This window comes from Carcharhinus amblyrhynchos, chromosome 4 (assembly GCF_965287045.1).
Source record: "Carcharhinus amblyrhynchos chromosome 4, sCarAmb.v2.hapA, whole genome shotgun sequence".
NCBI lineage: Eukaryota > Metazoa > Chordata > Chondrichthyes > Carcharhiniformes > Carcharhinidae > Carcharhinus > Carcharhinus amblyrhynchos.
The window spans coordinates 47,488,956-47,512,568 of record NC_137327.1 but is presented as its reverse complement, the minus strand read 5'-3'; the positions used below and the strand labels follow the sequence as shown (position 1 = coordinate 47,512,568).

The window sequence follows — 23,613 nt, the reverse complement described above, 5'->3', positions numbered from 1 at the left end:
TGCAGAACACGCCTCAGAGACTGGCACGGACTGCTACATTATTTTCACTGTTATAACAATTCTGGGGGGGAAGATTCCACCCACTGTAATCTACTGATTTACTGTTGTCTTTGTGAAGCTCTTCAAGCAGGGACAACAAATGGAATAGAGTTTGTGAGGATAAAGCATCACCCAATCTGTAACCTAACTGCACAACTGTTCAAATATGAAAATAATAAATTGTTAGAAAGCAAATGTGTCTCAGATTGTGTCTTTTTATTCATTTATGGGATGCGAGTGTCACTAGCTAAACCAGCATTTATTGCCCAACCCTAATTGCCCTTGAACTGAGTGGCTTGTTAAGCCAGGAAGCTGTGGAGACATTTTCAAGGCTGAGATCAATAGATTTTTAATGATTATAAGAATTAAGGGTTACGGATAGTGGACATAGTGAGTTAAATCAGCCATAATCTTATTAAAGGCAGAGCAGGCTCAAGGGGTTGAATGGCCTACTCCTATTCCTATTCCTTATGGTCTTATTTCAGAGGGCATATAAGAGTCAACCACATTGCTGTGGAATCCACACTGCCGGTCTGGAATCACATGTAGGCCAAAGTTCCTTCCTTAAAGGACATTCATGAGCCAGGTGGGTAATGTTGAGGAAAATCCCACAGAGCTGCAGGTCGGTCACACTTACTTTCCCATGCATAAAAAACAATGTCCAGTGGGACATTAAACACTGAGTATAAGGAAGGGTATTGCCACTGTTGAGTGCATCCTTGCTGGAAGGACCTGCAGGTAAAAATAAATATTTCAGACTCGAATTACCTTTGGTCTCCTGGAAAAGTCAGCACTATGTTTGGCTTCCTCCTCAGTGTTCTCCTCACCTGAAGGTGCAACAGTGTGTTAGGCAACGATGGCTACCTTAACAAAGTGACTGGCTGTTCTTAATACAGGAACGGCAGTCTTAAACATACAATAAGACAAAATGTTGTTCAGCAGTTTGACTTGGGTGTAAGGGAAGCATAATGGCTAAACCTGTGTCTGCCCTCAATCATGATCTCTGTTTACTATGGAGTGACACCTTCTGGAATGTGCAATCTGCAGCAGAAATCCGAGCTGTGTTTTTTGTAGGGGTTTTAGCCACACATATAGTCAATGATACAACAATATTGTTGTGTTGGCAATTAACGTCAGACTGTCAAAGTAACATGCAGGTTTAACATAAAAATTCTGTCACCAAGACAACAGTGCTCCTTTAAATTAATTAAAGGATTAAAGACCGTTTAAAATGTCTCTTCAAATATGGTTTGAGAATGGAGCTTTCAGACTAGAGTATGACGTTTAATAAATTAATCATCTGGCATAAAGTGGATGTTGTTCGTCAAGTGTCAGTAGTGTGACATTTTTCCTATATGAATAAAATAAAGTGGAACATAAAAACCTTCTTTTCTGCTCATCCTTCATTTTCCCTTTTCTCTCCATCTGTTTTCCATTTTAATGTTATTTTATCTCCTTTGTATTTAAAAGCTTGGTTGAGCCTGTCTAAACTTTACACATCAGACCCGTAAAATTAAAAAGAAAAAGGAAATGTTTCCTTCCCTCAGCCTGAGCTGTCTTTGAAGACAGAATGTGTGATGAGAAGCTTTTAAGTTAACTGAGTAATGCCTAGTGCCCAGCAACATGTTTCACACAAGTCTTATCTCAATACGTAAATCAGAAATTGACAACTACTTTGTGTGAGTCTGCAAGAGAGACTAACTTGATAGTTATCAAGTGTCAAAGTCATGAGTTACCATTTCCCTTGTAAGTGGAGATCTTTATCATAAATGCCACCCACTATGGCCTTATCAGTGCAGTTGGAAGTTTTGCATATAGAATGTTCTGCACCTTACCTGTGCCCATAATGCAGAAATATGCTACATCAGGGTAAAAAGGAACTTGTATTGATATAGTACTTTTCGTCATGGAGTCAGTACAGCACAAAAGGAGACCATTCAGTCCATTGAGCCGAGGCTGACTTACTGCAGAGCAATCCAATTCAATCCCATTTCCCTGCTCCATTGCCTTAGCCCTACAAGTTTATTTTCCCCAAGGAGCCCATCCAGTTTCCGTTTAAAATCACTCATCACCTTGGCTTCCATTACCTTCATAGGCAGCAATTTCCAGGTCATTATCTCTTGCTGCACAAAATAAGTTATCCCCCTTACTCTTAGAATTATAGTATCTCAATAGTGCAGAAAGAGGCTATTCAGCCCATCAAGTCTGCAGCTACAACAATCCCAACCAGGCCCTACCCCTGTAACCCTACCTATTTATCCTGTTAGTCCACCTGACACTGAGGAGCAATTTAGAATGTCCAATCAACCTAACCTGCACATCTTTGGACTGTGGGAGGAAACCGGAGCATCCAGAGGAAACCCATCTCAACATAGGGAGAATGTGCAAACTCCATACAGACAGTCATCCAAGGCTAGAATTGAACCCGGGTTCCTGGCACTGTGAGGTAGCTGTGCTAACCACTGTGCGCTGTATCGCCCCATTGTCCAAAACTTTAAATCTATATCCTCCAGTCTTTCAGCAAATGGTAGGAGCTTTTCTTTGTCTCTCTACAGAGACCTGTCACAATCTTGTATACACTTAACAAATCTCCTCTCAATCTCTTTTGTTCTAAGAAGAACAATCCCAGCTCCTCCAACTTAATTTTGTATCTAAAATCCCTCATCCCTAGAATCATTCTGCTAAATATCATCTGCAACCTCTCAATGGCCTTCTCATCTCAAAGCGAATTTCAGCCAAGAAAGAACTCTTTAATTGTGGTCACCTTTGTAAAGTAGGGGAAATGTGATGATAGCCATCTGACACACAACAAGCTCTCACAAACAGCAGTGAGATACATGATAACACAATCCGTCTTAATGATGCTGATTCAAGGATAAATATTGGTTACACCACCAGAAGAACACCCTGCTCCTCTTCAACCTCAAAGGATATATCAATTTTACAGCTGCTCTGAAAAGGCAGCTCCTGAAGTCCAACATTCGCTCAGTTCTTCACTGAATTGCCAGCAAAAGTTATGTGCTCAAGTTCCTGGACTAGGATTTTCATACCGTCTTTCAGACTTACAAGGCACTGGGCAAGGTAGTCACTGGCTACCATTTGAGCTAAAGCTTTCTCAACCACTCTGTATAACTATCCATAGGAAAAAAAATAGGATTAATACCCATACTATTCAAGAGTTCAAGAAAATAAATATCAGATTTACTAACATTCACTGTTATAGACCTTCCCTGTCTCACTAGCCTTGGCCTCAGCTTTAGCTTTATTTCTAGATTTTCTATTCTTCTCCTTGTTCCTCTCGAATACGTTAACTTTTGTCCCATCAATGTAGCTTCTGGTCTCCCTGTGACTCCTCTCCCCTTTTATGGCCTGTTTGTCTTGTGCCACCAAAGTCCATATCCCACTGCCACCACTTCTTGTGGACAGCACTAATCGGATCAGTTGGTTCTACTTTTGTCACTTGTTAAAGGTGTTTCTTTTAAGTTGAAGTTTTCACAACATTGCAAGTAAAGTGATTTTGAACACATCTTTTATCTTGTCAGACTACATGGCTACACTGACTACAACTTGCATTTGTAAATAGTTATGTTGATAATCAATAAAAATTGCCGACTGACCTTTCCTTATGTTCATTTTCAGTGTTCCATCTCTCAAGCAAAGTAACTACTGTGGTGCCAGAAAGCTGTCTGCTGATCTTTCTGGGTTTGGGCCTCGGTGGTATTGTCCTTGCAGCTGCCAAGAAACCAGAATACCAGCTGGACCCAGATACCTTCTTTCTCTTTCTTCTGCCACCCATTGTGCTAGACTCGGGGTACTTCATGCCCAGCAGACTCTTCTTTGACAACTTTGGTGCAATTCTGATGTATGCAGCAATTGGCACCCTCTGGAATTCATTTACAACTGGAACAGCACTTTGGGGTGTCAAACTAGCTGGCCTCATGGGTAAGTTGCTGTCTAGCATGACTTTGCTGTGTTTGCCATTCGTCATAGATAAATCCATAGAAACCCTACAGTGCAGAAGGAGGCCATTCAGCCCATCGAGTCTGCACCAACTACAATCCCACCCTAGGTCCTTTCCCCACAACCCCATTTACCCCGCTAATCTCCCTAGCCTACACATCCTGGGACACTAAGGGACAATTTAGCATGGCCAGGCAACCTAACCCACGCATCTTTGGCCTGTGGGAAGAAACTGGAGCACCCAGAGGAAACCCACGCAGACTCAGGGAGAACATGCAAACTCCACACAGACAGTGACCCAAGACTGGAATTGAACCCGGATCCCTGTAGCTGTGAGGCAGTAGTGCTAAACACTGTAACACTGTGCCTCTGTGCCTCCCCAGTGGATCAATTCATACTGTGGTAGAGAACTGCACTGTATAAAAAGGGTAATGTTAGAGCCTTAAACAGTAGCTGGGCTAATAGTTCCAATAGTTTGTGTATTTCCAGGTCAAACAATTGGGTTCTTTTCTTTCATCAACTTTATGAGGTTGAGTCCATCATTTTGCCTGTTTGTTATCAGAGTTGTGCAACTACAACATATGGAATGAATATATACCATAGTAATTGGCATTATTTCTTATTGATTTGAGCACTGAGAAAGGAGCTGTATTAACAGATGGTGAACAGTGTTCGTGCTGTTAGTCTGCTTCATTCAGTTCTTGATAATAGAAAGCCCTGAAACAAATAGAATAGCAATTTTGTAAGATGTCTTTTGGCAATAATTGTCTCCTTTTGTGATACACAATTCTATACACCTACTCTCCTTGGGGTTAGTTTTAACTTTTAACAATCATGTGAAACAGGCAACATCACCTGTATACACCTTTCCCCGTTATACTTTTACATTTTACACTATTGTTGAAGGTGAAAATGATCTCAGCAGGGAGGTTGCACACAAAGGGACATGGAACAGATAAAGCACTGGGACATTGTGGCCCTGCTTCTTCCACTATATAGGATGATGGCAAAATTTTATATAATAATGGTTCAGCCTCAACTGGAATATTGGACCCCAGCAGAGGACCTAACCATAGCCTCTTGACATTCAATGGCATTATTATCTCTGAATTCCCCACTCTTAACATCCTGGGAGTTACTGTTAACCAGAAACTGAATTGGGCTAGCCATATAAATACTGTGGCTACACGAGCAGATCAGAGGCTAAGAATCCTGTGGTGAGTAATTCACCTCCTGACTCCCCAAGCCTGTCCACCAACTACAAGGCACAAGTCAAGAGTGTAATGGAATACTCGCCATTTGCCTGGAAAGAGATGAGGAGGAATTTCTTCAGCCGAAGAGTGGTGAATCTGTGGAACTCTTCGCTACAGAAGGCTGTGGAGGCCAGGTCGTAGAGTGTCTTCAAGAAAGAGATAGATAGGTTCTTGATTAATAAGGTGATCAGGGGTGATGGAGAAAAGGCAGGAAAGTGGGGATGAGAAAAATATTGGTCATGATTGAATGTTGGAGCAGACCTGATGGGCCGAGTGGCCTAATTCTGCTCCTGTTGTCTTATCGTCTTATGGATAGGTGAAACTCCAACAACATTCAAAAAGCTTAACATCATCCAGGACAAAGCCTCCCACTTGATTGCTATCCCTTCCACAAACATTGAATCCCTCCATGACTGACAAACAGCAGCAGCTATGTGTATCATCTATAAGATGTGCTGCAGGAATCATCAAGGTTCCTAAGGCTGCATCTTCCAAACCCATGATCACTACCATCTAGAAGGACAAGAGCAGCACGTATCATAGAACATCACCTCCTGCAGATTCCCCTCTAAGTCATTCACCATCCTGACTTGGAAATATATCACCATCTCCTTCACTGTCACTGGGTCAAATCCTGGAACTCCCTCCCTAACAGCAGTGTGTGTGTATGTCTACACCTTAGAGACTATAGTGGTTCAGAAAGGCAGCTCACCACCATCTTCTCAAGGGCAAATAGGGATGGACAATAAATGCTAGTCTAGTTAGCAATACCCACATCCCATAAAATGAATTTAAAAAAAGCTTTGGGTACCTCACAGGCTTTAGAGAGGGTGTAGAAAAGATTTACAATAATGGTTCCATACATAAGAAGATCAATTATATGGATAGATTGAAGATGATGAAATTGTACTGTTTCAGAGATGGTTGAGAAGAGATTCGACAGAGCTTTTCAAAATCATGAGAAGTCGAAACAGAATAGTGACAAATGATTTCCATTGTGGAAGGACTGAGAACCAGAGAACACAGATTTAAGATGTTTGGCAAAAGAGCCAAATTCATATGAGGATAAATCATTTCACATAGTTGCTGGGGTTCTCTGGCCTTCCCATGGCATTTTTCTCTGTGTCAAGAGGCAGTGCACCATTAGCCAGCCATGGGATCTTCTGCTTCTGCCAGTGTCAATGGGATTTCCCATTGATTCCACCATGTGCCACTGGGAAGCATACAGTGGGGGTGCATTGCATGCACCCGAAGATCCTGCCAGCGTGAAGAGCTAGAACATAAGAACATAAGAAATAGGAGCAGGAGTAGGCCATCTGGCCCTTCGAGCCTGCCCCGCCATTCAATAAGATCATGGCTGATCTGTCGTGGCTCAGTTCCACCTTCCGGCCCTCTCCCCATAACCCTTAACCCCCTCTCTTATCAAAAACCCATCAACCCGCTTCTTGAAAATATTTAGCGAGGCAGCCTCCACCACTTCAACGGGTAGAGAATTCCAGAGATTCACCACCCTTTGAGTGAAGAAGTTCCTCCTCAACTCCGTTCTAAAACGCCCCCCCTTTATCTTGAGGCTGTGCCCCCTAGTCCTAGTGTCTTTTTTGAGCGGGAAGAGTCTCTCCACCTCTATCCTATCCATCCCATTCATCATCTCATACGTCTCAATGAGATCTCCCCTCATTCTTCTAAACTCCAACGAGTACAAGCCTAGTTTATTCAGCCTCTCCTCATAGCTCAACCCCCTCAACTCCGGTATCAGCCTAGGAAACCTCCTCTGCACTCCCTCCAAGGCCAAAATATCTTTGCGCAGGTGCGGCGCCCAAAACTGCACACAGTACTCCAGCTGCGGCCTCACCAATGCCCTATACAGCTGCAGCAAGACCTCCCTACTTTTATATTCAATCCCCTTCGCTATGAAGGCCAGCATCCCATTTGCCTTCCTGACCATCTGCTGCACCTGCAAGCTGGGTTTTTGCAACTCATGCACAAGGACCCCGAGGTCCCTCTGCACCGTTGCCTGCTGCAGAAGATCAAGCCATTTGAGTGGTTAGGATGTGTTTCCTGAAATGATGGAGGCAGATAAATTTGTGACTTTAAAAAAGGAGGTTAAATACATACCTGAAGGGAAAATAAGATTACAGATCTTAAGGGTGAAGGATAGAGGAATGGGACTAGTTAAATTGCTTTCCAGAGAGCTGACACCTGAACAGTAGTCTGAAATTGCTGCTTTTTTAAAAATGTTTTTATCAATGTCACAAGTAGGCTTACATTAACACTGCAATGAGGTTACTGTGAAAATCCCCCAATTGCCACACTCCAGTGTCTATTTGGGTACATTGAGGGAGAATTTAGCCTGACCAATACACCTAACCAGCACATCTTTCAGACTGTGGGGAGGGAATCCAAAGCACCAAGAGGAAACTAACACAGACACGTGGAGACTGTGCAAATTCCATAGACAGTGACCCAAGCCGGGAATTAAATCCAAGTCACTGGTACTGTGAGGCAGCAGTGCTAACCACTGTGCCACTGTGCCGCTCTACTGTTACTATGTTACCAATGAATACTGTCCACCAGCTGTGACTGCAGGATTGCAAAACCATCCTTTATGTTGCAGACTCATTTGCCTTCTGTAACTTCCTCCTGTAATCCTTTTACCTCTCAGTATGAAACCATCAAATGGGCTAAAAGTGAAGCAGTCAATAAAGAAAAAAGTATTTCAAAGCAGATGAAAAATTAAACCAGTCAACATTTTCTGTGAATTCTGTAAACTAATTTAAGTGTCTGTTTGCTGATCAGGATTGGGGGCATGCATTTGATAGTGACTTTTACACAAATGACATTGATGGTTGCTTGGAGAATTGGGGGAGCAACTATTTGTAATGTCTCATTTTGTAATAAATCCAAATGGAGTAAAGATTGACTTCTAGTCTCCTCCTTCATTAACTACCCATTGACATTTAGTGACATTGCCATCATTAAATTCCCCACCATCAACATATTGGGATAATTCAGGAAATGGAATTGGACCAGAAACTGAATTAGACTAGCCATGTAAATACTGTGGCAACAAGAGCAGATCAGAGGCTAGAAATCTGCAGTGATTCACTCACCTCCTGACCCCTCCAAAGCCCACCCACTATCTATAAGGCACATAGTGCAGCTTTAATGTATTTTAAGAAGCTTGACACCATCCAGGACGTAGCAGCAAGGTTGATTGATCCCCTTACATAAGCATTCACCCCTCCATCACCAACAAACAGTGGCAGCTGTGTGTACCATCTTCAAGATGCACCAAGGCTCCTTTGGCAGCACCTTCTAAACTCATGACTGCTACTGTTTAAAAAGACATGGCCAGTAGACACATGGGAACACCACCACTTAAAAGTTCCCTCTAAGTCATTCACCATCCTGACTTGCAAACATATTACTGTTCCTTCAGTGTTATTTGGCCAAAATTCTTCTCTAACTGCATGACAGGTGTACTTACACCTCAGGGATTGCAGCGGTTCAACAAGACTGCTCACCACCTCCTCTTAAAGGAAAATTAGGGCTGGGCAATAAATGCTGGCCCAGACAGTGGTGCCCTCATCATGTAAATTAATTTTTTAGAAGTTTAGCATTGTTGTGCATTGACATGACTGTGACTGATTTAATTCAGTTCAATTTTGTCTTCAACCCAAACGGCATGTTTGTTGGTTGCAAACATTGGATGGCTTTCCTGCAGGAGTAGCAGGTGCTGGGATTGAATTATGCTCAACTGAGAGATGACTTTGATGTAGTAAGTGTGCCTAATAACATGACCCTGCCATAAATCATTCAGGCTAAGCAATTTTTACATGGTCTATCTCGTCAAAAGGATATTTTACCCATGTAAACAGTTGAAATTAACCCTTGAAGACTTTTAAAGCCCTTTCCATTTCTAATGAACAGTTTAAATGATTACCTCCTCCATGCATTGCTCGCACTGATATTGGTACTTTGGCCAGCATCAGGTGCTATTACTAAGGGGGAATCATGTTTGGTACAGTGCACTGGCTTAGGGACTGGACCATGCTGCAGAGGCAAGGGAACAGACAGATGCAGCATTCCAGCCCTACTTTGTATTACAGCCAAGCCAAAATTGTAATCTGGCTAAGATTGAAGAACAGCTGCATGATACTTTTCTTGTGTGGCATATTTTTGTGTAAATTCACTTGAAACACTAAGGGGAGGATACTGCGCCCAAGTTTCGCTGGTGAAATCCTATTTCCTGATTTTTTTTCCTGTCCCTCACTAATGACCAAAAACAGAACTCTATATAATAGACAAATTAGGAGGGAAAATATACTTAAGATTGAACAGTTTCTGGGAGGTTTCACCAAATGACCTTCCAACTCCCAACTGTCACATTTCCACTTCAGCAAAACAAACCATCTTCTCTTATGGCAGCCAAACAGCCTTAGATCCCTCTTTCTTACAGAAGGGTCTGCAAGATTAATCTTTAATTGTTGAATCCTACTTGTATTCACTCAGGATTCTTGTTCTATTTGAATGGTGAGATGCTATAGTAGAGTATCTTGTGAAGCAAGTAACTTTCTCTAATGTCTCATTCATTTTCTTCAGATCGTAAAGTGGAAGCAGGTTTGCTTGATTTCCTGCTTTTTGGCAGTTTGATATCTGCTGTGGATCCAGTGGCTGTAATAGCTGTCTTTGAGGAAGTCCATGTTAACGAAACTCTATTCATCATTGTGTTTGGCGAGTCACTCCTTAATGATGCCGTAACTGTTGTAAGTAAATGCTTACTTTGTAATTATATATTACATATTGTAAACTACAGAAACCTACTAGAATTACTTCCAAATAGCTTCTGGACTCACATACTGTCCCCAGCTATCATCAAATCTAGACATCAGTTTCCTGACACTCCAAGCTGACTTGACCCTACTTAAGAATTTTAATCCTCCATAGGACCTCTGCCTGTAAATATGGATTCCCTCTTATTGTCTTTCCTCTTGTTTAATACCAGGACATTTCTATCTTAACTTTTGTTATGTTCCCAACTATATGAGTACTGATCAAGGTGTACACTTGTTAGGGTTTTACTTGATAGACCATAATCATTTAAAGAATATAATGCGTGGAAGAACTCAGGGCAAGGAAGTAAGTGATGTGACTCCGAGATTAAATTGAAACACCAAAAGTATCGTTACGATGTAGATATGAACAAAACAAACACAAGCAATAATGACAAAATAGGTACATTGAGCAAACAAGACTGTAAACAAAATAAGCATATACCTTAAACCCAATCCAACAGATTCTGTCTGGTTTAATCTTTTCACTGTAGATTTCACTTTGATAGACTTTAAGCATGTTCATACTCTGGAAGGCAATTCCTTCATTACTCTGGATTGGGCTGCACAGGTCACAGCTCAGGTCTGTGGTGTATCCTCACCAATATGGCCTCCTGATCCAAATATATACATCATTGATGGTCACACACCATGGCATAAAAGACACACATCAGGCTGAATAATACAAAGGGGGTGTGTGTGTGCCCATGCAGCACAGTGGAGTGGACACCTTAGGGCCCCATGGGACTTCTGTGGCTTGGAAGTCTCACTCCTGGATTGGCTGGCAGTGTCGGGAAGGTGCCAGTGCCAATACTGGAACTGCTGGAGAAGAAAGGACTTGGATCCCCAAAGCAGATAAGTCCAGAGTCTTGGAGCAGGAGAGTTTTGGCGGGGCTGAATCAAAGGGGAGATTGCTCACGATCAGCAAAGGGCAACTCCCAAGGAGTGACTCCTCCTCCCTTCCCACCCTTTCAGCATTTCAGGTAAAATAAATTGGGCTTCCGGTTCCCTTCCTGCTTCCCTTACAAAATGTTTTATATCATGGGCAGTATATTGGCTCAATAACTAGCCTAATTGATCCTTAATTTTTCATTTAAATATGGTGGCAGGCTGCTGATTTTACCAACTACCCACGTCTTGTATTCTAGAGGTAGGCTCAGGGATGATTAGGAAGGTGCTGGACTGGGTGCTGACCTCATTTTTAGTACCCTCCCCTCCAATTTTATGTGCCCTCTGTGGAAAACATGCCCATCAGGAGCAAGTAAAAGCAACCCATAGACATTCCTTTGGTGTCTCTTCTGTAGCTGGACTTCTCTCTTTACGGAGTTGATCCTATCCAATTCTTTAAAACTCCTTCCATTCTTCTCTAAACATACAGAGTTTCTAATTAAACACAATGTCTGAAACCTCCAGGTCAGTTTCTCTCACACCTACTTATTTTCTATAAACAAAACAATACCCACAAATCTTCCTTTTAGTGCTTAGCTCTACTTTGCAATTTTCTCTGTAGCTTTCTTGCCTCAAGTAACCTCTGAGTTGCTTGGAAGTTCAAGCATTATTTGTAAACACACACGTGCATAATAAACCAAATCAAAAGTAAGCAACTTTAATTCACCTTAAACTGAAACAAAACTTTACACTCTCAACCTTTAATATAACCCACAAGAGAGACAGTTATAATATCTTGCTATGTAATCAACCCTACATATTCCATTTCCCTGTTACTAGCTGCTACACTAGACTTGAGCCCACCACTTCTATTTCTCTTTTTTCTTTCCTTTACCCTTTGCCCTGCCAAGACATTCCTCTCTTATTATCATGCCTGCTTTCATTTCTCCACTCTCAGGTGCTCTGCTGTCCCAAATCTCTCATCCAATCCTTCCGTATTCCTGGACTTCCCCGTTTCTCTGTCACCGTTCCACTCTTGATTCCATCTTAGATAAGGCCACAGCTTTGCTCCCTATGTCTGTTGACATCCTCCCATTGAAGCAGTTATCTCTGCCTCCTTACAATATCAGTAACTGCAAGTGTTCAATCCTCAATGACTTTCGTTCTTATCCCTCCCTGGATGGTAATCTTTACCAATATTCTTCACTTCCTGTACACTCCTCCCACTGCTGACCATGTAGCTTATGCCCAGATGATCAGCTCTCATGACCCCTCTACTTATACCCTTCCAGATTATCTGTTCACTTGGTGAACAGGGTCATCGCCATCCAGGTGCTCACTGTGGATGGCTGTATTGACATTATGATCTTGAAAGAAATCAGGGTGACCTTCCAATAAATTAAACCTGGTTTATTCCTTCCACCATTTGTCAAATCTTTCATGAGTTCCTGCCTCTCCTCATGCCTGCTCTGAGCTCACCTTATCCATGAGAACCACCGTACCCGATAGCTACCAGACCACTGACCAGCAAACTCCCCCTGTTACTTGATATTATTGATACTTTTCTCTCCTCAGGTACTGTGTTGTCCACTCAAATGTACCATCAACAGCCCCCTCCTCAAAAACCACACCTTTGGACTCTGTCCTTGCAAATTATAGCCCTATCACCAACCCCCCTTTCCTCTCCAAAATCCTTGAATGTGTTGTCACCTCTGAACTCCATGTCCACTTTCCCTGGAATTCCTTTTAATCCCTTCAGTCAGGTTCCTGAAAGTTCCTCCAACTAAATATTGGGAAAAAGAAACAATTATCTTCAGTCACCACAACAGCTTACTAATTTCATCTCTCTGTCTGGCATCTTTCGAAAACTGAATCACACCGTTTGTAATCATGGTGTTGATTTTGAGCTTGATGTGAGCAACAGAGCACATTTTCCAGTCCAAACCAAGACGACGCAGTTCTACCTCCGTAACATCATTGTACTTCACCGCACCTCTCTGTTCATTTTCTGTTAAAGCTATCATCTGAGCCTTTGTCACCTTTAGGCTTAATAATTCCAATCTCAAGTCTGTCCATGGTCTCATCTCTATTATCTCTATAAGTCCCCACAGCCCTCTCACTTATCTCCTCCAATTCTGGCTTGTTGGCATCCCTGATACTAATTGTTCCACTATTGGTTGCCATGCCTTTAATTGCCTAGGTCCTAAGCTCTAGAATCCCCCTCCTAAAGCCATCTGCTTCTCTTTCTTCCTTTAAAAGGCTTCTTAAAACTACCACTGATTTGTTTGAATACGTCTTTACTTGGCTCATTGTCAGATTTTTGATGACAGTGTTCCTGTGAAGTACTTTGGAGCATTTTATATGTTAAATAAGTTCTTGTTACCACTTTAAAATGGACCCAAAGCAGCAAGTTGGTAGCACTTCTACCTCTGAATCAAAAGGTTATGGGTTCAGGCCACATGACGGACTTGAGATCTTGATTTGGGCTGATACTTCAGTGCACTACTGAAAAAAATGTTGCATTGTTGGAGGCACTGCTTCCAGACATTTGAGACTGTCTATCGGTGGATGTATAAGGTCTCATGAATCTCTTCACAGAAGAGCAGGAAGTTATTCCAATGTCCTGGTCAAGAGTTTACTTCAATAAATGATACACCATCAACATGGATGATCAGATCATTTACTCATTTGCTGGTTGTTGGACCTTGCTATGAGCAGATTGGCTGTAAGGTTAACCAAGACAATAACAGTGACTACATATTCAAAGTTAATTTATTGCTAAGTGCTTTAGGACCCTCTGTAGATGTAATAGGTTTGTCTTAGAGGGTGGCACAGTGGTTAGCAATGCTGCCTCAATGCCAGGGATGTGGGTTTAATTCCAGCTTTAGGGTTACAGTCTGTGTGGAATTTGCATGTGTTTCCCATTTCTACGTGAGTTTCCTCTGGATGCTTTGGTTTCTTTCCACAGTCCAAAAAGATGCAGATTAGGTGGATTAGCCATGTTAAATTGGTCTTTAGTGTCCCAGGATGTATAGGTTGGAGAGATTATTGGGTTAAATACTTGGAGTCACGAGCATAGGGTGGGGTGAGCTTTTGTAGGATGCTCTGTCGGAGAATCAGTGTGGACTTCATGGGCTGAAGACCCCCTTCTGCATGTTAAAGTTTATTTATTAGTGTTGCAAGTAGGCTTACATTAACATTACAATGAAATTGCTGTGAAAATCCTCTAGTTGCCACATTCTAGCGCCTGTTCAGGTACACTGAGGAAGAATTTAGCATGACCAATGCATCTAACCAGCACATCTTTCGGACTGTGGGAGGAAACTGGAACACCCAAAGGAAACCCATGCAGACATGGGAGAACTTGCAGACTCTGCACCAACAGTGAACCCAAGCCAGGAATCAAGCCCAGGTCCCTGGCTGTGTGAGGCAGCAGTAGGGATTCTATAATTCTATGAAGTTATCAATGTTGTTCTTTTACAGTTGAACTTGGGAAGTGTTATGTACTGTTTTCAGTACACTATGGAAGTAGTCCATTCCAGAAATCTGGAACATTCACGGACAGCCACTGCAGCTTTGCATTAACAATAAAGCCACTTGTATCCTGTATCCTGTCTGCGCTGTAATGTTCTATGTTCTATGTTCTGTGTAAACAAAAATGCCAAATTATTAGAACCAAGGCTGATAACACTGAAAGAGAAGATAAGGTGAGTCTGAAACTCCTGATCAAATGTTAAATAACTTAAGATTTTCATAATTACCTTAAAGGGCATGGAAGACAGCAAGATACTAAGAACAAAAGGCAAATCACTTCAGACGCTGAAAATCAGAATTAGAGCAGAAAATACTGGAATACTCAACAGGTCAGGCAGTATCTATGGACAAGGAAAGGAAAGATCGCATTTAATGTCTGACTCTTCATTATCTTCCACCCAGCTTCTTGTCTGTTATAGCCCCCCTCATCCCAAACCTGGGATCAACATGAATCACAAAAAGTTTGTTTGCAGATGCAGCAGGTAATTAAGAAAGCAAAGAGAATTTTGTCCTTAATTCCTAGAGGGATGGAGTTTAAAAACAGGGAGGTTATGTTGCAGCTGTACAAGGTACTGGTGAGGCCATACCTGGAGTACTGTGTAGTTTTGGTCCCCTTACTTGAGAATGGATGTACTGGCACTAGAAAGAGTGCAGAGGAGATTGACTAGATTGATTCCAGAATTGAGAGGGTTGGCTTATGAGGAGGGAATAAGTAGACAGGGGCTATACTCATTGGAATTCAGAAGAATGAGGAGGGATCTTATAGAAATATATAAGATTATGAAGGGAATAGGTAAGATACAAGCAGGGAGGTTGTTTCCACTGATGGATGAAACTGGAACTCGGGGGCATGGCCTCAAAATAAGGGGGAGCAGATTTAGGACTGAGTTGAGAAGGAACTTCTTCACACAAAGGGTTGTGAATCAGTGGAATTCCTTGCCAGTGAAGCAGTTGAGCTATCTCTTTGAATGTTTTTAAGGCAAAGATAGATTTTTGAATAGTAAAGGAATTAAGGGTTATGATGAACGGGCAGGTAAATAGAGCTGAGTCCACGAAAAAAATCTGCCATTGCCTTATTGAATGGCAGAGCAGGCTCAAGGGGCCAGATGGCCTAGTCCTGCTCCTAGTTATGTTCTTATGTAACATTCCCTCAGCGGACCCCACCAGCCAGCTAGCTTTGTTTGGTAGCTGACAGATTACTTGCTGTAGGTGCCAAACTACATTTCATGGGTAAAATTTAAATTAGGCCCAAAGCAAAAGGGAGATTCACCCTTCATGACCACATGGCCTTTGGCCAGTGCCATTTACTCACCAAACTTTGCATTCTACTACAGCTGGCCATTTTGACATGGTAGACAAATGGGCACAACTAATTTCCCTGAAAAAACAGTGCCACCCACAACAACTGTAAATTACTGTCTCCAGTGTCACTTATGAACTGGGCACCATTCTTTTCAGTCATGGTTTGCTGACCCATCAAAGCTTGTTAATATGCAGTCTACTGGAATAAGAACTTGATCTGTGCAGATAGGTACTTACTGTAAAGTGGAAGGAAATATTGAGGTAAAATTTATCCCTGGTATTGCCGATCAGTCTGTCCTAATCACAATTATAACTTTTCAGGAATGTGACTTTGTACATGGACCTGCCATTTTAAATTTCTGCCTCCTGCTTTGCTGCCTCAGTGATGCCAGTTACAGGGAGAGTGGCAGTATTCATTTCAACACAGCTGGGTCACTGCACCCAGACAAAAGACAAAGTACTGCAGGTGTTGCAGTAACTTGAAAACCTGAAATCTAAACAGGAAATGTTGGAAATACTCCTCTGTGGAGAGAAAAACACAGAGTTAATAGTCCAGATTTTCCAATCAGCAGCAATGATTGGCAGGTTGTTGCTGCACAAGCCAGTTCCCCTGCGTCAGTGCTGCTCTGCATTTCTTCTGGAATCTTCTAAGCCCAGTTTGGGTGGCGCTTATCCCTGGAGGAACCTCATCAGAACAGGTTTGGGGGACAGGGTGAGGGGAGGGAGCACGGCCCCCTTTCTATGGCACTAGCTACTGTACAGTAAGGAGTAAGCTTAAATTTCAAATCTTCCAATATCAGTGAATGGATGTTAGTGAATGGCTGGATGAGTGAATAAATGGGCAAGACAGTAGGTTGGGTAGATGGCTGAGGCAGGTAAACGCATAGGGTGGGTTGGTAAGGTAGGTAAATGCATTGTGGGTAGGTGGCTGACCTGTCAGAAATAAAACTGTAACAAATTTAATAGGTTTACAGCAAGTTCAGAGGCAGGGAAAGGGTGCTGGGACGCACAGAGCGAACAATAGAAGGAAAGATTTGTAATTAGGGGCGCAGTGGGAGTGATTGAATTACAGAAAGAGACACCCAAGCTTGAGAAGTTGTCCATGCGCAGGATGAACAGCTGCACAATGTGAGGTGCCTTCCTAGGACTGCATGACATCCAGTCATTAGCTAGTTCCGTACAAGTCTCCTTACCTCCAAGGCCTCCCTCTCTCCTGCAGAGTGATTTCTTACTCTGAATCCCTATTTGTCATGATGTGGAGATGCTGGCGTTGGACTGGGGTAAACACAGTTAGAAGTCTCACAATACCAGGTTAAAATCCAACTGGTTTATTTGGTAACAAACTATTTGTGACCCAGACCAGAGACCCATACTCTACTGTGTTGCCCTTAAAGGGACAATCACCACAGGGAGAATTCTGAATGAGCTTTCCTTTCCTCCTCCAGTGAAGGAGGTTTTGAGATACTGTACAAATAATACCTGTAATTATTTTCACAGCGTGGAACTTTTAAAACATTGAGGTGATAGAAAGTTTTTGTTCCACTCTGAGTAATGTAGAACCCATGCTGAATAGATTTCTTTAGGGAAAATTCTTTGAAACACGTGGACAAAATAGTAAACTCACTTAACTTTACAGTTAAGGGAGGAAATTGCTTGAGAGAAATCTTTGTAACCTCACTGGCTACAGGGGAGGTCCCAGAGGATTGGAAAATAGCCAGTGTTGTTCCTTTGTTTAAGAAGGATAGCAAGAAAAATCCAGGTAATTACAGGCCGGTGAGCCTTACATCAGTGGTAGGTAAATTATTGGAGAGGATTCTTTGAGACAGGTTTTATTCTCACTTGGAATAAGTGGACTTATTAGTGAGAGGCAACATGGTTTGTGAAGCAGAGGTCATGTCTCATGAACTTGATCGAGTTTTTCAAGGAAGTGACGAAGATGATTGATGAGGGTAGGGCAGTAGATATAGTCTACATGGATTTCAGTAAGGCCTTTGACAGAGTCCCTCATGGCAGACTGGAGCAGAAGGTGAAGTTGCATGGGATCAGAGGTGAGCTGACAAGGTGGATACAAAACTGGCTTTGTCAAAGAAGACAGAGGATAGCAGTGGAAGGGTGTGTTTCTGAATGGAGGGTTGTGGCAAGTGGTGTTCCTCAGGGATCAGTGCTGGGGCCTTTGCTGTTTGTAACATATATAAATGATTTGGAGGAAAATGTATCTGGATTGATCAGTAAGTTTGCGGACAACACAAAGGTTGGTGGATTTGTGGATAGCGATGAGGACCGTCAGACGATACAGCAGGATATAGATCAATTAAAGACTTGGGCGGGGAGATGGCAGATGGAGTTTAATACGGACTGATGTGAGGTAACATATTTTGGAAGGTCTAATACAGATAGGAAATATACAGTAAATGGCAGAACCCTTCAGAGTATTGATGGGCAAAGGGATCTGAGTGTACAGGGACACACGTCACTGAAAGTGGCAATGCAGGTGGAGAAGGTAGTCAAGAAGGCATATGGCATGTTTGCCTTCATTGGCCAGGGTACTGAGTTTAAAAATTGGCAAGTCATGTTGCAGCTTTATAGAACCTTAGTTAGGCCGCACTTAGAATATAGTGTTCAATTCTGGTCACCACACTACTAGAAGGATGTGGAGGCTTTGGAGAGGGTACAGAAAAGATTTACCAGGATGTTGCCTGGTATGGAGGGCATTAGCTACGAGGAAAGGTTGGAGAAACTTGGTTTGTTCTCACTGGAGCAATGGAAGTTGAGGGGAGACCTGATAGAAGTCTGCAAGATTATGAGAAGCATAGACAGAGTGGATAGTCAGAAGCTATTTCCCAGAGTGGAAGAATCAATTACTAGGGGGTATAGGTTTAAGGTGTGAGGAGCAAGATGTATGGGGCAGATTTTTTACACAGAGAGTGGTGGGTGCCTGGAACTCATTGCTGGGGAAGATAATGGAAGCGGATACAGTAGTGGCTTTTAAGGGGTGTCTTGACAAGTACATCAATAGGATGGGAATAGAGGATATGGACCCCGGAAGGGTAGGGGATTTTAATTAAGTCAGGCAGCTTGATTGGTGCAGGGTTGGAGGCCCAAAGGGCCTGTTCCTGTGCTGTAATTTCTTTGTTCTTTGTTGTTTAGTTGCTGGTAATTTTCAGTTTAATCTCTTTGAACTTTGCTTGTCACAATAGGATTTCACTAGATGGTTGGACTGGCTGCTGAATACAGCAGAATATCTATATAGGTTTAACTACTGATTTTGAGTCTGACCTCAAACTGGCTGAATAATTAACCTGAGGCAAACTGTATCTGAATTTGTGCTTTTAACTTTTGACCGCCATTAATGGATTCGCTGAGAAGACCATATGGCCCAGTGGGTAGCCTCCCTCCCTCTGAACCAGAAGCTTTGTGTTTGAGTGCCACTCTAGGTTCTGATGGTAACGGAAGGTGCGTTCATAATGTGGCCAATAGGTTGAGTGTCAGCCTGAAAATCCTTCTAATACTTCTATAGCAGGTGGTAAGAGCAGGAGAGTCTCCTAGCCAGCCATACCCGATGCAAAGTGTCACCCATCAAACTGCAGCCTCTGGCGACAGGCCTGCGACCTCTTCCAGGAAAAAAATGAGCTATGGAATCAATAACGTGGTTGACTCCTAAATGGCTTCTGAAATATCCTAGCAAACCACTCATGGGCAATTAGGGACTGACAATAAATGCTGGCCCAGCCAGTCACACTCACATCCCACAAATGAATAGAAACATATGGAAGCAGGTGCTTTGTTTGTCTCGCGTGCCGCTAAGGAAAGAGTGGATTCACTTAGGCTGACCTGGTCAGCATCAACCTTATACTTTCCATAAACGTATTCAGATCACTACTGCTCATACCTTAACTCACACCAAGTACCACCCACCCGTCACCCCCATTTCTTACTGACCCACGTAGTCTCAATGCCTCAATTTAAAAATTATTGTTCTGTTTTCAAATTTTCCGTAGCCTTTTTCCTATCTCCTACCTGCCCAGCCCAATAAAACTCTGAGATCTTGGGGCTCCTTCAATTCGGACCTGTTCAGCATTTCTGGTTTTTATCATTCCATCATCATTGGCTGTTCTAAGCTAGGGAAGTCCTTTCATAAATCTCTCAGCCTCTCACTTGCCATAATATTATGAAACTAATTCACATTAGATAGTACAATATTGCAAAAATATTTACAGTGCAGAAACAGGCCAAGCTCCATTGATTTATGCTGTTGTTTATGCTTCACATAAATTTCCTCCCAGCTTACTTCATCCCACCGTGCCAACATATCAAAGTTTTGATATCAAGTAGACAATGCAAAATATTTTTATGTGCTGGGAAACATTTTGACCTTAGTCCATGTGTATTTTGGACCAATTTCTGGTCATTAGCTCTGAATATTGTCCAGTCCTGTGCAGAGTAGACTTTTAAGATTAATAATGACTGGCATTGTTCATTTCTGTTTGTGTTTTACTGTGCAGTTATGTAAGAATTTTTAAAAAATTCATTCCTGGGCTTTGTTGGCTAGGTCAGCATTTACTGCCCATTCCTAATAGCCCTTCAGAAGGTGTTGGTGAACTGCCTTCTTGAACCACTGTAGTCCAAAAATCTAATTATAATCTGTCTGGTGGTCAAACATGCTGCTGTAAAATGTTGTCAGGACATTGTAACTTAAGATGCACTTCCAAAAAGAAGATCCTTCTTACTATGGAAATAGAAGAGGTAAAGGAAAAACGGAAGTTGCAACCATGATTAAATTGAATAATTTTCTTTCATTTACCATTGGATGTTCCTCCACAAGACCAATTATTGCTGGTACTGATGTGTTCATATTGTCAACAATGTAGTCAATGCTTACAATTTTATTAATTATTTATTGAATTTTGTACAAGTAGCACTATTCTTATCAATAGAAAGAGAACAAGAGAAATTTCAGCGTATTTTCTGTAAATGGGAATGTAGAACTTGAAATACAAACTGATCAGCCGTAATCTATTGAATGATGGACCAGGCTCAGAGGGCCAAATGGCATTCTTCTGCTCTTATTTCATATGTTCTTATCTCCTGATTTGTCCAACACAAATTAGACAGGTGATTTTTGCATGTGCTCAATTTGACTTGCACTAAACCTGGCTAGATTTTGAGGTTCAGCTAATTATCACATTTTAGCTGAAGTTCTGAAAGTTGTGTGATACATATGATGCCAACCGTTTTAAATTAGTGCTAAAGTACAGTCACAAAAGTAACTGGGACTATCATCAAACAGTGATGTTTCAATCTAATATCAGTTGTCATGCAGCTGCTGATCTTCTGTGTTCTGGATGTGTTGACTGCATGGATTCTACATTTCAGGATTATTGCAGGAAAGATGCATTCCTCATGCTGAGTAATATATCAGAAGCTGGCACTTCCTCGGTGACAAATAGCTCCTTTATTCCACATTATTTCAAACCAGGATGAAACCTGTTTTGCGTGGTGATGAATTGGGCCAGTTGTGAGCTGACTGTGATTCCCCAAAGGATTAAGATGTTAAATTATACCGACACCAAGTCAAAACAGTGAACTGAAGGATTGTACTGGATTCTGGGTACTGGTGCAGAGAGATGGGGCTGATTTTCATGTGTGTTCCGCATTAAAAACATCTTCCACTCCTCTCTTCTGATTTTGTAGTCAGGAGACTGAATCCATTTTCATGTCTGGGCCTCATTAATATTTGAATGTCAGCCAGCACTATTCATCACACTACCGCTTCACAGAGAAAAGATTGAGTTTTGATTGGTGGTGTATTGAAAGCATGTTTCTGGTCATTAGCATTTCAAGCACAGCAATGACCTTAAGTCTTGTTTCTCTGCCTCTTTCCAGGCATGCTGCAGTGTTGTTTATGAGAATGATACACTGAATGCTCCCCTCCCCACTCCAACTCCCCAACTTGCTACCATCGTATTCTCCTCCACCTTCACTTTACCGAATAAAGGGTTGGGATGATGCACAGTTTCACTGGCTGTGGATTCAATCACTTAGTTTCACTTTGTATCACACTTATTGCTGAGATTTTGCCGGACATGCTAATTCATCATTCCTTGTAAGCAATCCTTAAGTGGTTGTACACGATTCTCTCTGCTCCCTCTAGCAAGCTGCAACCTCAAGCCAACTATAACTGGAAGCTCACCCACACGATGTAAATAAATCCTGACCTCCACCAGATCAGGTAGGATCAGCAAACTAAGGATTGAGTGGCCCTCTATAATGCACTACCTGACTAACACCTGTACTTGTTTGGAGTTTACAGTGCCATTTGCGAATTGATTGTTCCACAGGAATGATTTGCAGGTGTTTAGCAATTTTTTTATGAAAGGTAGTTTCTCTTTATGTATTTTTTTGAGTCTTTGGGGAGTCATCTCTGATATCGGTAAAGCCCAAGTCAGGTGGGAAAGTAGTTTTGGGCACTCTGACAGCAATGGTGGCTTTGTGGGCCATATTGTGCAGGATTTAGAGAAAGAAAATTGGCAAGCACAGTTTCACGCCTTATCATTGGTTGGGTGGGGGGTAGGGGGGGCTCTGATTCGCCTGTCCACCGTCACTTTGATCTGTTCATATTTAACGGTCGCCTCTCCACACAGCTACCACACTTCGGAGTTCGCTGGGAAGTGATGGCTGCCAGACCCAAGAAACATTCTGCATCCAAGTTCACCCCTGTTCCCGTCCCCCACTCACCCCTTATAACATCCGACTTACCCTCTGTCCCCTCTCCAGTAACCACCTGTCCTCCTCTGCTCAATCCTTATCCCCCAACTCAGTACCATTCTCACTGTCCCCCTGAAGACGGGGCGCCGTTCCTTGAGCACTATGCCAGTTTGAGTGCACACGTCCCTGAGATCCTGTCGGAGTTCTGCTTGTCAGGTGCACACCCTGGAAGTATTATTTGATGTGAGGGCTATGATTCCAGCATCTGGGCCCAATAATAACATGCTAATTTATTGCAGTATGGTTCCTGATGTTGGAAGGTGGGTAACATGGCCCATCACTGCTGGGGATGGGAGGGGCTATCATCACCTGCATTTACGTTGATGGGAAATGTGACTAAGGCCTTCTAATATTTTCTGCTCTTACTGCCAAACCCGCCCGACACAAACAGGAGCAGAAAATCCTAACCCATGTGTCATGTACGCTTCTCAAGTATGATTTTGTATTTATAAAATATAGACTATAATTAGCTATGATTTAGAAGGCGATGGAGAGTTTACATAACTTTAACCGTACAACTGAAAGTTTCACAGAATTCCTGGATTGATAAAAGCAGGCTTTTTATTTATTTATTAGGTCCACGAGTAGGCTTACGTTAACACAGTAGTGAAGTTCCTGTGAAAATCTCGTCACCACATTCCCCCCCTGTTCAGGTACTGAGGGAGAATTTAGTACAGCCACTACACCTAACCAGCACAGAGGAAACCAGAGCACCTGGAGGAAACCCATGCAGACATGGGGGAAACGTAATATGCAGACTCCGCACAGACATTGACCCAAGCCGGGATTCAAAGCTGGTCCCTGGTGCTGTGAGGCAGCAAAGCTAACCACTCTGCCATCCCACAGAAGGCTTTTGCCTTCCTCTGCAATATCTTATTTTGTACAAACTATATCAGTTTCGATTTACCATTGTGACAGAAACAGAGAATGAGCTATTTTGTTGGGATGTTAGCATGACTTCTACTTTTGTATCACCTTTTAGTTTTAGGAGCTGTTTGAGTACTTCTGCTTAAACTTGCCACGTATCTGTGTGCAGGGGG

General features: G+C 42.3%; 1 protein-coding gene across 1 annotated transcript in view; it reads left to right on the top strand.

Annotated features, from left to right (window-relative positions):
• LOC145341982 (sodium/hydrogen exchanger 5-like) overlaps positions 1–23,613 on the top strand; it is a 230,182-nt gene that overhangs the window by 89,346 nt on the left and 117,223 nt on the right. The window contains exons 2-3 of the mRNA XM_080187101.1: positions 3,679–3,981; positions 9,855–10,018. Of these exons, the coding sequence (XP_080043227.1) occupies positions 3,679–3,981; positions 9,855–10,018 (467 nt within the window). The remainder of the gene's footprint in view (positions 1–3,678; positions 3,982–9,854; positions 10,019–23,613) is intronic.